This window comes from Pezoporus flaviventris, unplaced genomic scaffold (assembly GCF_033815535.1).
Source record: "Pezoporus flaviventris isolate CSIRO_AGI_PZ_B2104156 unplaced genomic scaffold, CSIRO_AGI_Pfla_v1 ptg000008l, whole genome shotgun sequence".
NCBI lineage: Eukaryota > Metazoa > Chordata > Aves > Psittaciformes > Psittacidae > Pezoporus > Pezoporus flaviventris.
The window spans coordinates 4132865-4147965 of record NW_026892556.1 but is presented as its reverse complement, the minus strand read 5'-3'; the positions used below and the strand labels follow the sequence as shown (position 1 = coordinate 4147965).

Genomic DNA, 15101 nt, shown 5'->3' with positions numbered 1-15101 from the left:
CATGATGCAGGGTGCAGAGTACAGCTTAGAGATACAATATGCATGGTGCAGAATGCAGGGTGCAGGGTGCACGATGCCGGTGCAGGGTGCACAATGCAGGGTGCATGGAGCAGGGTGCATGATGCAGGTGCAGAGTACAGCTAAGAGGTACAATACGCATGGTCCAGGCTGCAGGGTGCACGATGCAGGGTGCTGGGTGCACCGCAGCGTGTGCCGCCAGCGCCCCCTCGTGGCTCAGCGCTGTCCTTGTCTGCCCCCGTCTGCTCCTGGGGTGCGCAACGAGCCCCTCCTTGCCCCACGGCTGCTGCAGCACAGGGACCCCCGGCACAGGGTGCACCTTGCATGGGACACAGCCCAACATGGGAGACGCGTACCCCAGCACAGTGTGTGCCCACCGCGGTGCTACCCCCAGTCCCATGTGCCCAGTGTGCAACCCCTCTGCTGTGTGCACCCCATGCTGTGCCCTCCAGCATCACCACCATCACCCGTCCTGCAGTGCTCGGGGTGCCCCAGGCTGGCAGCAGGGTCCAGGGCTCCAGGCTGCTGTGACACAGTGATGTTCCCCCCCCAAGGGCAGCAGCGGTGCCCTCACCCCGGTGTCAGGGCTGTTTAATCCATCCCCTTTCCTCCACCTTCCAGCACCCGTCAGGAAAGACTCCACAAGGCCACATCTGATGGGTTTGTTCCAAACAAGGCTTTATTACTAAGGTAACCCAACCTGTGCTCCAGTGAGGAGCAGGGACTGTCCTCCCATGGGATGGATGGGCAGGAGAGCCCTGGAGGAGCTGGGGCCATCACCATGGCTGGGGGATGCAGTGGGACATCTGCCTCCAGCCACAAATCCCTGAGGCCCATTCTCACCCAGGCTCTTTGGGGAGGGAACACCAGGTCCTGGGTCCTGGCACATGGCAGCTCCCCAGACCCCCTCCAAAAGGCACCACGGTCCTGGAGCTCCAAGTGAGCTGGGGACACCAAACCCTCCCAAGGCAAGGCAGGGTGTCCGCTGGAAGAGGAGGGGATGGAGCACCCCCAAAGGCACTAAACAAGCATGAAAAGAGATGAGAAGAGCTTCAAAACCATCCTCACATCTTCCTCAGCCCTTGCTGATTTCCAGTGCTTGGCACCTCATCCCTTTCCAATGAAACCAAAAGACCTCCGAGAAGGCACAACCCAGCATCGCTGGGGCTGTCCCCAGCCTCGAGGGACAAGGACACGATGGCTCCAACCCAGCAGCAGGATGCCCGGGGCCACCTCAGCTGAAGTCCCGGTCCGGCAGCACCAGCGGAGCCACCAAGGTCCAGAGGTAGAGCAGGAGCCCGGCCCAGCTGGAGCTGATCTTCACCCACACGGCGGTCCAGGGGCTCGACAGCACCCGCAAGCTCTCATCTGGCCTGAAATCCCAAACAGCATCAGCCCCCATCACCGTGCTGCCGCGGGTAGCATCTCCCTGCGCATCCCAAGCACAGTCACTGCGCTGCGGAGGGAAGGATGCTGCGAGCACCAAGCCATGGGTGCAATACAAAGCACAAGGAGGGGAGAGCGGAGAAGCAGCATCTTGTGGCTCCCCACAGCTTGTCCAAGGGATGTGACCCCACCGGTGCAGCTACAGCACCCCCAGGGCTGGGTTCTGGCTCCCCCCACATCATCCCAAGGGATCCCAGGCTGCAGCAGGGAGCCGGTGAGCCCAGGCACAACCTGCCATAGGCAGCACTAAGCATAAGCACTGATAATGGGGCACACAGAGTGGGCTCTCACACAGATGGACCTCAACAACCAGCTCTGCCCAGTGCAGGAGCAGGGAGGACACCGGGAGAAGGGGTTGCTCTGCCCACCTGTACCAGTTGGTGAGGGTCATCATGATGTAGAGGGCAGCGAGGAGGAGGCAGAGATGGAAGAAGGTGTAGTTGTAGGACACCCCATCCTGCTCGTTGTCATAGGCACGGTGCTCCCCGTGCTCCACAGCCTCACCGCCCGCCCCAGCCGTGCTCTCCTCTGTCAGCATCAGCTTGTTCACCTCGGGGTGGTCAGAGGAGCGGATGCTGCAGGGACAGGAGGTTCATGGGTGCTGAGCTGTGACCACAGCTCCAGCATCACCTATTCCCTAGGAGGTCCCTGTGTCCCCCTGCCCTGGGTAGGCAGACTGGCGATGCAGTCCTCAGGGCCACCCAGCCAAGTCCTCACCTGATGAAGAGGGTGCAGAGGATGAAGATTATGAGGCCCACGATGCTCGGGGCATCCCACCAGGTTGTTAGTGGCTGAGTGGCTGTTGCTGAGCTGGTGCTGTTCCTCACCAGCAGCGTGGGGTTACAGGCCTGGCCTGGGGGGGACATACAGGGGCTTCAGCACCTTTCCCCAGCACGCAGAGACCCAGGAGGTTAAAGCAGCCACCCCAGTGGGTGCCCCATGTATCCCCCTCCCAAACCAAGGCCGCATCCTGCTTACTTGGTACATTGGCCAAGGCAGCCCAGGTGATGTAAATGGTGTAAAGGGTGATGAGGGATGCCTGGAGCAGGCCCGAGTGTGGCTGAGCCTCCTGCAAACACAACCATGGCTGCTCAGAGCTGGTCCTCTACCCCACAGTGACATGGCCACCAGCCTCCAAGGCGCCCTCCCCATCACCTAACCTGGATCTTGGGCAGTATGGACACAGCAGAGACGATGAGGCAGAGGATGAGGTTGATGCTGATGAGGACCTTGCCCTCTGTGCAGCCCTCGGGCTTGGTGTAGTAGATGTAGAGCAGCACTACGGCAGCGATGGAGGCAGCATAGAAGATGAAAGTGACGGTGCAGAGGGCTGGGGGAGGAACCAAACAGGAAAGGGGCTGGAGCAGAGCCCCCCATCCCCACCAGCTCAACATCACCAGCTCCAGGAGGAGCTTCCCCATCCCTAAGCCCTGCATGGTGCCCCCCATACCGACCTGCATACCAGCCCTTGGCGTTGCTCTCGCCTGCATTGCGCAGCCACAACTGGCTCCAGGAGTGGGCGAAGTCGATGAGGAGGAGGAGCTGGATGAGGATGAAGAGGAAGGAGCCGACCACACCGAAGTAAAACCAGACTTGAGAGAGGAGGAAACCCAGTTAAGAGCAGGGAAAGGGGGACTTGGGCACAGGGGCACGCAGCAGTGGGGATGCTGAGCCCAGCGATGCCAGGAGAGCAGGGGCAGCTCCTCACCCGAGCTGAAGGCACCATCAGGGATGTAGAAGGCCCCCACTGTGATCCCCACCAGCAGCAGGAACTTGAAGAACCAGAAGCTGTGGAAGGAGAGAGGAGGCACAATCTGGAGCTGGAACCAAGCTGCCAGGGAAGGGGGGGTCTGGTCCATCCCCCCCTAGGGACAAGGGCTCACCCGTTCTGCACAGCGGCCCGTGGGTCCTTGCTGCTGCGCACACACACCATGAGGATGGCAAAGAGGAAGAAGAAGGCGGCCATGGCGAAGCCCATGCGGTACACAGCCTTGAGGCCCAGGAAGCTGCTGCAGTCAACGTGGGTCTGGACCCCCAGCACTGACCCGCTGCCTTCACAGAAGCCAGGGAGCTGCAATGGTGATGGGAAGGTGAGCACCACCCCAGCATCCTGCACCCACCACGATCCCCAGTGCCATCAGTGATGCCCATGCCTGCTCCGATGACACTCATAAAGCGTGCAGTTGGCCTGCTTGGGGACAGCAGTGGAGTGACACAGCTAAAGCCACCAGTCATCCCAGGGAAGCTGGGATGAAACCAGCATTTCCCATAACCATTCCATGATTCTACGCCTTGCAAGTCACTTGGCCAGTTGAACCCCAAAAATGGGACATAGGAAACTTTCATGGGAGCGATCTGGGAAAACGTGGAAATGCATGAAATTATCCCACTGCATCTTCCCCTGCGTGGAAAATCAGGGCCAGTAACACCTCTGCCAGTGAGATGCTCAGAAAAGGGGGAACAGAAGCAACATCACGCCCCAAACCTTCACTTTCTGATTCAGCCTCATGCACCCACCACGAGCTGAACCTCTTCCCCATGGTGACCAAGCCCAGCAGCATCCAGGGGTTCTTTACCTTGTGCAGCTCCTTCTCCACACCAGGGATTATCATAATGATGGACACGAGGGTGCCGAGGAAGAGGAAGAAGGTGAAGATGAGGCGGGAGATGGTGGAGTTCTTGGCCGAGGGGCAGCAGCCGCAGAGCAGACATGGTGCAGAGCCACAGAGACAGGACACCTGCAACAAGAGCATCCTGCATCAGAGGGGTTGAGATCAGCCCCAAAGCACGTGCCCAGGTTGGACCATATGGAGATCTGCCCAGGGATCCGCACCATTGCTTAGAGCTCCTCGCCAGCATTGCACCCTGCAGGGCCTCATGGAAATGGTCCCAAATCCCACCAAAAGGTTGCTGACAAGCAGAAATGCTGCAGGAACAGGTTCACTCCAATACCCACCCAGCTTGGAAAATAACACCAGGAGTCCTGGAGACATCTTTGGTCTTCCTTTCTGCTCCCCAGCTTGGATATTCAGCCACCTACTTCATAGAGTCATAGAATCCCAGCCTGGTTTGGGTTGGAAGGGACCTTAAGGCTCATCCAGCTCCAACCCCTGCCACGGGCAGGGACCCCTTCCACTGGAGCAGCTTGCTCCAAGCCCCTGTGTCCAACCTGGCCTTGAACACTGCCAGGGATGGGGCAGCCACAGCTTCTCTGGGCACCCTGTGCCAGCGCCTCAGCACCCTCCCAGGGAAGAGCTTCTGCCTAAGAGCTCATCTCAGTCTCCCCTCGGGCAGGTTAAAGCCATTCCCCTTGGCCTGTCCCTACAGACCCTTGTCCAAAGCCCCTCTCCAGGTTTCCTGCAGCCCCTTTAGGCACTGGAGCAGCTCCAAGGTCCCACCTCTCCAGCCTGATGCAGGTCCCTCTGGTCACTGAGGCACCGTGCTGTGTGGTCATGGCTCCTGGTTACTGCCTTAGATATCCATCCCTGCTCTCAGCTGCCTTTGCCTTTGCTGCACGCTGCCTGGGCACCTCTTGATTTCAGCCTTTCTCTTTCAAAAGCAATGGGTTAAGAGCAAGGGAAATCCTGCCCTGTTAAGGCAGCGCTGGCCACACTCATCCACCTCCTTTAAAGACTTCCAAAGGCATCCTAACACCAAAAGGCAGCCTGTGGTAATGAGGAACCTTCAGGTTCCAGGCACTGCAGGCGAAAGGCTGATGGCTCCAGTTCCACCATTGGCTTCCTCATGGAACCCAGTATGAAGAACAGCATGAACCCACCACCACCACCACCACCCCACCACCACCACCCCAACAACACATCTCCTGCAAGCTGCCTTCACCCTGGCAAACCCAGGGCTGCAGAGCCTGCATCACCCCAAAGCAATGCAGAGCAACCAGTTCAATTAATGACCAGCAGGTTAATCAGTGCCGAGCCCATGGGGTCAGGCACAGGCTGGCAGCTCTCATGCCTGGCTTTGTGCTGGTATGAGGCTGACAGTCCCCATGAGGTGCCCAAACCATGCTGGAGGGCTGCACGAGCCCCCAGGACTGCCATTGCCATGGGCATCCTTCTGCCGGCATCACCAACCCCATCCCATAAGGAGGTGTTATGGGACCAACACCATAACACCAACCCCATCCCATAAGCAAGGCACCTAGAGGTGACCATTCCACTCATGGCAGTGGTGGGCAGGGTCTGGCAAATCGCTGGAGGCAGAGAAAGGGAAATAGTTGGTGTTTGCTGCCAAGTTTCACTCAGGAAGAGCTTGTAGGGAAAGGTTTGAAGAGGTGGCTGAGCAATCTGGTGCTGTTTGACCCAAATGATGCAGGCTCAACCAGGAGTTGGATTCTCCTGTTAAAAACCACACAGATTTGGGGGGGGGGGGGGGGGGTTTGGTTTGGTTATTTCAGTTATTTGTGGTTTTTCAGTTCAGAATTGAGCTAAAGCATCCCATGAATGAACCAGCTCCACTTGAAGGAACAGGAGAATTAAACATACATAGCAAGGCCCTGCCCTACATAGCAAGGCCCTGCCCTACATAGCAAGTCCCTGCCCATGGCAGAGGATTGGAACTGGATGAGCTTTAAGGTCCCCTCCAGCCCAGACCTCTCCGTGATGCTATGGCCTGGAACAGAATAGCTTTTTTGGGGACAAATATCCAGAATTAGGCCAAAAACCTCCCTGGTCCTGCTCCAGAGGAGCTCCTGGCTTTTCCAGTTCCTGCCCATAAGGAAAACTGTTGGCCATGTGTCACAGACAGGTCCTGCAGAGCCCCCCCACCATGTTCCATCGGCCGTTTCAAAGGCTCCTGTTGGTGAAACGTCCACAGCTTTGAGGTCAGGTTGCACAAGCGGCCCCGTTCCCCTGTTTCCAGGCTCCGGGGTTGGTTCCGCAGCCCTGGCCCTGTGCCCGCAGGTGAGGCAACAACAGGAAAGGGAACACCGGCCACGGAGCTGCCTGCGTCACTGGGCGCAGCACCCTGAGACATGCACCCAGCCCTGGGCCATGGCACCCACACGGAGCCCCCCACCTCCGAGCTCCTGCTCTTACTGCATCCCCTGGCAGGACCCAGCCCCTCAGCATCGTATGGGTGCAAGCAGGACTCGCCTCCTCAGTGTATTAGGGAAGGGGGGCTAGGACCCCTGACTGCCTCCTCCAGCTCCCCATATCCCCAAGAGCACCGGGCTCCACCACTCCAGGCGCCTTCAGACTCCACACTCCCCTCAACCACGACACTCATGAGCCCCAGAGTTATCTGGGGTGAACCCTCTGGGTCTCCCTTGGGACTCTCCTGGGTGCAGCAGGATGCCTGCACCGGGGGTCACTTGTATCCTCCCATGTACACAGGTGTCCCCGTGCCCACAGGGCTCCATCCCCTCGGGGTCCCCTGTATACCCCATGTACACAGGGTGCATCTCCCCGCATGTCCCCTGTATCCTCCGTGTACACAGATCTGCATCCCCTGGGTGTTCCCGTGTTCACAGGGCTGCATCCCCTCACGGGTCCCCTGTGGTGCAACCCCATAGGGGTGCATCCCCATCGGGGTCCCTGCATCCCCCGGCTATCCCCTGCATCCCCCCCCCCGGTGCAGCGGGGGCACCATCCGGGCTCCCCTTGTAATCCCTTCCGTCTCCTCCATCCCTTTGGCTGTACCGGGCCCCATCCCCGGGGGCACCCCCAGACCTCCCCGGGCCTCCCCCTCAACCCGCAGCGACAGCGTTTACCCCGCCCCGGCGCTCGGAGCCGGCGCAGCCCCGCTCCCTCTGTGCCTCCTCCCGGTCCCCCCCCGTCCCGCTGCCCCGGCCGCGGGCACTCACGCAGCTGAGCAGGGAGCACACCCCGAGGCAGGCCCCCATGGTGCGGCCGCGGTCCCCGCTCCGCTCCCGGCTCCGGCCGCTGGCTCCGCCCGGGGCCCGTCGCTCCCTCCGCGCCTCCCCCGGGGCGGGTCCTGGCACCCACGGACACCCCCCCACCAACAAGCGGCAGCCCCGGAGCCTCCTTCCCCGGGCACTGCCCAGGGGACCGCGAGCGCTGCTCGGGGATGTGCCGGGATGGGGGAGTCAAAGAACCGTGAATGCTTTGGGTTGAAGGGACCTTAAAGCTCCTCCAGCTTCAACCCCTGCCACGGGCAGGGACCCCTTCCACTAGAGCAGCTTGCTCCAAGCCCCTGTGTCCAACCTGGCCTTGAACACTGCCAGGGATGGGGCAGCCACAGCTTCTCTGGGCACCCTGTGCCAGCGCCTCAGCACCCTCACAGGGAAGAGCTTCTGCCTTAGATCCAGCACAGCGCAGCAGAGGGGCAGGATCCCCTCTCTGAGGTGCTGCTCATGCTCTGGGGTGCAGCCCAGCACATGGGGGGGGGATTCTGGGCTCAAGCACACATTGCCCGCTCATGTCCAATCTTTTCATCCATCAGGAACCCCCGGGTCCTTTCCTGCAGAGCTGCTTTCCATGTGCTGGTGCTGGGATTGCTCTTCCCAGGGGCAGGACTTTGCCTTTCTCCTTGTTGAACCTTGTGATGTTCCTGTCATCCCATTCCTCCCGCCTGACCATCCAGGTCCCTCTGGATGGCAGCACAAGCCTCTGCTCCACGAGCCACCCTTCCCAGTTCAGTGTCATTGCAGAGCTGATGCTGCCCCGTCATCCAGATCATTAATGAAGGGGTTAAACAGGACTGGACCCAGTACAGACCCCTGGGGTACCAGCCTCCAACTCGACTTGGTGCCTCTGGTCACCCACCACCCATGCCTGGCCATGGTGTTCAACCCACCTCACCTTGATCCATCTGCATCAACACCTCTGTGAGGATCTTAGGGCAGTGCCAAGGCCTTCCTGAAGACCAGGCAGGCAATGCCCTCTGCTCTCCAGCCCTTTCATTGCACAAGTCTATCGAGTTGGTCAAGCGTGGCCTCCCCACGCTGTCTTATCCTCAATGTGCCTGCAAATGGTTTCCAGGATCAGCTGCTCTGCCACCTTCCCAGGGGTCAGCCCATGGTTCCCTGGGTCCTTCCTTGCCCTTCTTGAAGATGGAAGTGATGTTTGGTTCCCTCCAGCCTTTAGGCTCTTCTCCCAGTCACCATGATCATTCAGAGGCTGGCCTCACAGCAGCATGTGCCACCTCCCTCAGCACCCGCGGGTGCATCCCAGCAATGGACCCATATTTCCCCTCTCCTTCCTGTCATCCCCTATAGCAGCTCCTCTTGCTGGCTCTGACAACGCACCCTCCATCTCCAGCAGACACAGCAGCGTGAACCCACCGCATCTGTGGGGCCAGAACCCAAGCGAGGGGGTCCAAGGGGCATCTTTCCATGCACGACCAAGGGTGGGAGCTGGGGCTGGGCCAGCAGTGGGTTTCCCAGCTCTTTCTGGCACATCCATCTGGGGCGGCGAGAGCTGGCATGCATAATGCAGGGCTGAGATGGGATGTGCTAGCCTGCTTCCAGACCCTAAATTTAGACAGCAGGGAGAGGACAAGAGTGCACAGCAGGACTGGGGGGTACGGGCATGGGGGAAGCCAACCTGCCTGCGCCCTGTGTCCTTGAGGAAGAGGAGGGTGCCACACTGCTCGCTCCAGCAGCGAAGCCCCGTGGCTTGGCCTCTCATCAGCTGGCACACATTGAGCTCCCAGAAGCAGGAGGGGTCAGAGCCCGGAGCTGCTCCGTGGTCCCAGCCCAGCTCAGGTTGCTGCTCCCGGCAGGGGTGTGCGCTGGGGACCTGCCCGGACTGGCTGCGTGCGGGCACGGGTCTGGCAGCACCCATGGGGACACGATGGGCACGGCCCCCGCATGAAGGGGGGGGAGATCTGGCAGCTCCTGTCTCTCCCCAGCTGCTATGGGAGCCCTGCGACACCCGCGGCAGGAGGGTCCTCCAGCCCCTGTCCTCATGGGAAAGGCAAAGTGGCCACAAGGTCCCTCTGGTCCTGCTGTCCCTCTGTGCCTTGTGGGGATGTGAAGAGATGGCTCCAGGGAGCTTAGAGCAGCTCCAGTGCCTAAAGGGGCTGCAGGAAACCTGGAGAGGGGCTTGGGACAAGGGCCTGTAGGGACAGGCCAAGGGGAATGGCTTTAACCTGCCAGAGGGGAGACTGAGATGAGCTCTTAGGCAGAAGCTCTTCCCTGTGAGGGTGCTGAGGCGCTGGCACAGGGTGCCCAGAGAAGCTGTGGCTGCCCCATCCCTGGCAGTGTTCAAGGCCAGGTTGGACACAGGGGCTTGGAGCAAGCTGCTCTAGTGGAAGGGGTCCCTGCCCGCGGCAGGGGTTGGAGCTGGAGGAGCTTTAAGGTCCCTTCAACCCAACCCAGGCTGGGGTTCTGTGGTTCCAGGAGCCCCCTGTCATGCCAGGAGCAGACACCCACAGTCCCTGGAGGGACTGATCCTCCCCACAGTGTCCCCTTGTCCCTTGCTGATGTCGCCAGATGGCAGTGCCAATATGAGACTGGGGATGGTGCCTGGGCTCCATCCCTGCTGCAGGATGGCCAGGCAGGGCCCTGGCTGCAGGAGGGAGAGGCCTCCATCACCCTCAGCATCAGCCCCTAGCTATCCCCTTCTCAACAGGGGGCTTGTGGGCAGCCCAGGACCCGCAGTGCAAGCACCAGGTTCACAAGTGACAGAGCTGTGACAGTCCCCCAGGACACTGGTTTTACATCACCCTGCATAAGATACGGGGGATGATGCCAGAGCCCAAGGGCACATGCCTGTCTCCAGCTCCTCCTTGCAACAGAAGCCCCCAACCCATGTCCTATTGCTCAGCAGGGCTGAGAGCATCCTTGCCCAGGTACCCCTAAAAAATCACCTTTTTTTCTGCTCTGCATCCCCCTCCGCTCCTTCTCTGCATCACTCAGCATCCTCCAGGGTCATCTTCTTCCCCCCTCCCTGCACCCAGTGCCTGGTACGTTAGGGGTGAGGGTACCATTGTCTGCCTGCTGGCAGATGCTATTAGGGCTGGGGGTGGCACCAGACTGTGGTGACAGGGCCTGGCACAGCTTGCCAGGGCTGTCCTCCCACCCAGGGACTTGGGGGGGACAACAAATGGTCTCGTGACTGTATCTGGGACAACAGCAGCTTAACCGTGGGCGCAGGCAGAAGGGTTCCTGCTGAGCCCCAGCGATGCTGCTCATGGCTAAACCCACATTACAGTAATTAATAACAATTAATAATCGAGCCTGTGTTTGGAAAAGCAGCTAAACCCACCAAGCATCCTCCGGAGCATCGCCTAGTGCAAACACAGGCACGGTGTAAGGTGCCTTTGTGGGCCTGGACAAACCCCTGGTCCATGGGCTTGTCCTATCTCCAGTGCCCTGGGGGCTGGACCCCTCTCCTGGGTACCCAAACCCCTTCCCTTGGCCACCAGCTGCCAGCAAGCACATCGCAGCCCTGTGCTTTGGGTGCTTTGGGGAGCTGCTTTGAGAAGTCCTGGTGCTGCTCATCATGGGAGGTGTGAGGAGGCCAGGAATGAAGGCTCCCCCCTGTTCACAGCCAGCAGTGCTTGTGCTGCCTCTCTTGGGGTTTCCAGCCCACAGCTGAGAAGGGGAATGGGAAGGGCAAATGCAGAAGTCCTGAGACTGAAGCATCTCCCTCCCCCCTTGTCCAAGGATGCCTTTGAGTGAGGGAATTAGTTTTCCAGTAAGCTCTTCCGTAATGAACACAGAGAGCACCAGCAGTGGGTGATGGCTTGGCCTTTGATTACAGGCAGAGGGGATGTTATAGGTCAGGATTCAAATCCAATGGAAATGAAGGGGAAGTGTTCAAGGCCAGGTTGGACACAGGGGTTGGAGCAAGCTGCTCTAGTGGAAGGGGTCCCTGCCTGTGGCAGGGGTTGGAACTGGAGGAGCTTTAAGGTCCCTTCCAACCCAAACCATTCTGTGACCCTGATTTTCAGGAGGAGCATTCAGGCACCTGCAGGACCTTCTGTGCTTGAGCACTTGGGATCCTCTTCAAGGACCTTTTGCCAGATTGAGATATCTTAAAGGCCAGTGGGGTGATGTGGAGCTGACGCAGTGGTGGGGTTTGTAGTGAGCCATCACCAGAACCATCACTTGTCATCCAGAAGGCTGGGGTCTTCTCCCAGCCAGAAGAGTGAAGGGCTGAGAGGCCAGCCTCCTCCTCCATCCTTGAAGCTGGATTTACCTTGGCCTGGAAGACCTTCGGCATCTCCCTGCTGAGCTTGGACAGGTGCTGTTTGTCTGTCTCATGGCAGTGGCCAGATGCCTGGCTGGTGATGGATGGCCGTGTCCTGCTGAGCTTTCTGCACTGTCACAACCGCTGCGTCCCTCATGGGCTGGAAAAATTCAGGGGCTGACTCCACTGTGAGCTGAATTCCTTCCCAATGCACCAGGATCCAAGTGAACGGAGGCTGGAGGAGGAAGCAGCAGGGTGAGACCTTGCTCTGAGTGCCCTTGGTCCATGGCGCAGGAGGACATGGTCCTTCCACTCCCAGCCTGCAGCCCCACACTGCTGGGTGCTTCTGCCTCCATCCTCATCCCAGCTCTGGATTGGAGACCCTCAATTGGCCCTCTGAAAGGCTCCATCCTTCCTCCAAACTCCAGCATGAGCGTCCCTGAACCCACCCTATGCATCTCCCACGTCCTCTGGTTGACAGGGCATTCCTGGTGCCACGGCCTGGCTGGGGCAATGCCAGGGGGATTGTACATTAGGGATGCCCATGGAAAGCTGTGTGTTTTTTCCAGCCTTTCTTCAGCCTTAACAACCCTTCCTCCCAGAGAAATGGCTAATGAGCCATAGGGATCCAATTAAATCCCTCCAGGATTCATTGCTCTTTAAACCCGAAGGAAAAGACCCACAAGCACAGTGTGCAGACGATTAAATCAGCGTCTCCCTAATGAGTTCATGGCTCCAGAGGAAAGATCTGCCTTTGACAGGCGAGGCAGAGACCGAGCTGCACCCATGGGAGCCGTGTCCCCCCCTTGCCCGGCCCGATTGGGGTGTGGGTGACCCCACACGGTGCCTCATCTGGTTTGGGGTTTTCTACCTGCACCGAGTGCTTGACACAACACCCATGGGGACGCCCGGAGCCACGCGGCTGTTCTTTGTTAAGCACAGCAGCACCCTGAGGCTTTACATGGTGGTTCTATAGGATCAGGGATGCTGATGAACTCCAGATGTTCCCCCAGCATTAAATACCCAAGCTCGAGTGGAAGAACCACAGGAAACCCCAGGCTGAGAGGCGGAGAGAAGCGCTGGGATGCCATCGGCAGCATCTAAGCAGCGGTGATGCTCACCTGGATGCAGATGAGACACCGCGGGGGGGGGAAAGATGCTACCAGCAAGGACCTTATTGCCGTGTCCCCCCCCCCCGATGCTGGCAGACCCCCCAGCCTGGCCATACTGCAGCAGTGCTGCCGAGCCCCACGTGGCCCTGCCGAGCAGCAGATTTTGCTTAGCTGCCTGGGCTATATTTAGCTGCCTGTAAAAGGGGTTAGCGAGCAGCGCCGGAGCCAGTGGCACAGTGAAGAATGTCAGCGTAAGAGCAGCCAGGGATAAAAAAAGCCCATTCCAGGCGCCGGGAGCTTTGTACAAATCCCTGCTGGAGCTGGAGCTGGAGGCAGTGCTGCAGCAGCCCCCTGCAAGGGGGCACTGGGGGATGGCTACTCCATAGCCACCCCACTGGTGCTTCGCCCGCAGTGATTTGGGGCTGGTTTGGCTGCTTCGCAGCAGCCTGGTGTTGAGCTGCACAGGGAGGGTCTGCGGAGGGAGGATGGGGCCTCAGATCTGGAGGGGTTGGTTAAATCATAGGGCTTTTGGGGCAGGCATCCCCCTTCATGGGCAGGGAGCAATGGCAGGGCGGAGAAGGTGTTTGTGAGGCTCCCTGTATCCCCATCAAGGCATCTGGGAGTTACTGGAGCATGAATAGATTTGAGCTGCTTTTTTTCCCCCTATGAAGACATCATTTTGGGGGATGCTTTATGCTCAGTTACTCCCTACACACCTTTCTTCCAGAGCTCACCTCAGCATCCCAACCAGGCCTCTTACAGCAAACCGTGGGCAAATCCCATCACCTCCCAGCTCTTCCCAAACCCTGGTTTACTCTGAGCTCTTCCGCACATCCCTGACCTTGCCTGGGCTCCTCTCCTATGTAAAGCAGGCTGCTTCCCAAAAACATGATTGAAGCCGATATGAGTCAGTACAAAGTGGCTTCCAAAACTGTGGCTATTTTGTCCCAGAAACAATATGCTTGTCCATTGGGGCAGGTGATGTGAATCGTTCCATGCCTGGGCCCCAAGAGAGGCACATTGGATGGGGATGCTGTTGGTGGAACCGCAGCTCCTGTGATGAACTGGATGAGCCGCAGGCTGTGGCTGTGAGTCCCGTCATGGTTTGGGTCAGAAAAGAGCTTCTGCTGCAATGAAATAATGGGAAGATGTTATTTTGGGTGGATTTTCCCACTGCTGGGAATGGCCAAGTTGGAGACGAGCTGCAAAGCCCTGTGCAAGTCTTTGCATGTATTCAAGCTGCTTTGACCTACAGGAATAGGAGAAGCAGCTCATATGCTATGCCCTGTCATGGAAAGGATGCATGGACACAGCGTGGGGAAGGTCTCCACCATCTCCATCATGTGCCCACGGGGAGATGGTGCTGCATAATCCATGTCCCTGTGAAGGACGGTGCAGCCAGCTCACATCCAGATGGCTGAGTACCGGGATGCATGAGGATGCTAGGGAAGGGCACTGCTATGTGCTGTAACCTTACATCTCCTGTCGAGGCAGCATGGCGATGGCCAGACTTCCATCTCCACCCTGCCTGGTGACAAATGGCATCCCTGGGAGGTGTTTGTTGGCATTTTCCCTCTGGTTTTAAATCCTCCAGGCAACCAGATGCTCTCTCTGCCTTTGGCCTCCGGGATCTCACAGGGAGGATGGCTATTCTCCAGGGCTGAGCATCATTTCTGCAGCATCCCATAGGAGCCACCTCCATCACTACGGGGCTGGTTCAGAGCCCCAGAGCCTGTGTCCTGCCCATCCTCATGGACAGTCCCTGTCCCAGGCCAGCGAACAACCTGCAGGTCCCCAAACCCTGTGACCCATGTCCCGAAATAGCACCTTAACGGAGGGACTGACGCAGCCCAGGGCCGAGCTCGGCTCAGGAATAGCCTTTCCTCCACGTCACCTCCATACCCAGCCAGAAACCAGGGTCTTAAAGGGGCTGGGAATCAGGAAGATACATCTAAAAGAGGAACAGCAAAGTGCTGCTCTCCTCAGAGGTGACTTTGAGCTGAGATCAGAGCCCACAGCAGTAAGCAGGAGAGCTTGATCCTCCCCTGCTGCAGCCTGGGGCAGGGGGATGCTGCCTCCATCCCCGTCAGCAGCTTGAGGGTCAGTGGGGTTTGATGACCAGTGGGATAACGCAGCAGTGGGAGCAGAACAGGCTCTCCCAGCCCATTTCCTCCCTGCTCTGGACCCCTTTCTTGGGATTTAAAGCAGGTGGAGGGCAGGGAGTGGTCTGAGCCCATCCTCACTGACTTCACCTCTGTGATGGATATAGCAGGGGCTCTCCTGATGCTGGGGGGGGGCATGGATGGGGTATTTGAGGTCCCTGCCAGGAGCATTCTGGCAAGAGGCTCCCAACATCTGCAAAGCCTGAGGGAGCAGGGGAGCAGAGCAACCTTTGCTCCATGTGGCTACAGCA

The 15101-nt window shown here is 58.9% G+C and overlaps 1 protein-coding gene across 1 annotated transcript; it reads right to left on the bottom strand.

The window, feature by feature from the left end:
- Window positions 1–675: 675 nt before the first annotated feature.
- On the bottom strand, window positions 676–7408 carry SERINC2 (serine incorporator 2). The gene is made up of 10 exons (XM_061450005.1): window positions 7283–7408; window positions 4041–4202; window positions 3348–3535; window positions 3173–3252; window positions 2919–3056; window positions 2625–2794; window positions 2443–2533; window positions 2182–2317; window positions 1833–2039; window positions 676–1391 (listed from the first exon to the last, which is right to left on the bottom strand). Exons 1-10 carry the CDS (start codon window positions 7319–7321, stop codon window positions 1253–1255), a joined length of 1350 nt encoding a protein of 449 aa, XP_061305989.1. The 5' UTR covers window positions 7322–7408; the 3' UTR covers window positions 676–1252.
- Between the last annotated feature and the right edge of the window lie 7693 nt (window positions 7409–15101).

Coding starts and splice junctions, on each gene's coding strand:
- SERINC2 (XM_061450005.1), bottom strand. CDS start 7,321: ATGGGGGCCTGCCTCGGGGTGTGCTCCCTGCTCAGCTGC. Junction 3,253..3,347: donor CGGGCCGCTGTGCAGAACGG/GTGAGCCCTTGT, acceptor CTCCTTCCACAG/CTTCTGGTTCTTCAAGTTCC. Junction 2,534..2,624: donor CCATACTGCCCAAGATCCAG/GTTAGGTGATGG, acceptor TTGTGTTTGCAG/GAGGCTCAGCCACACTCGGG.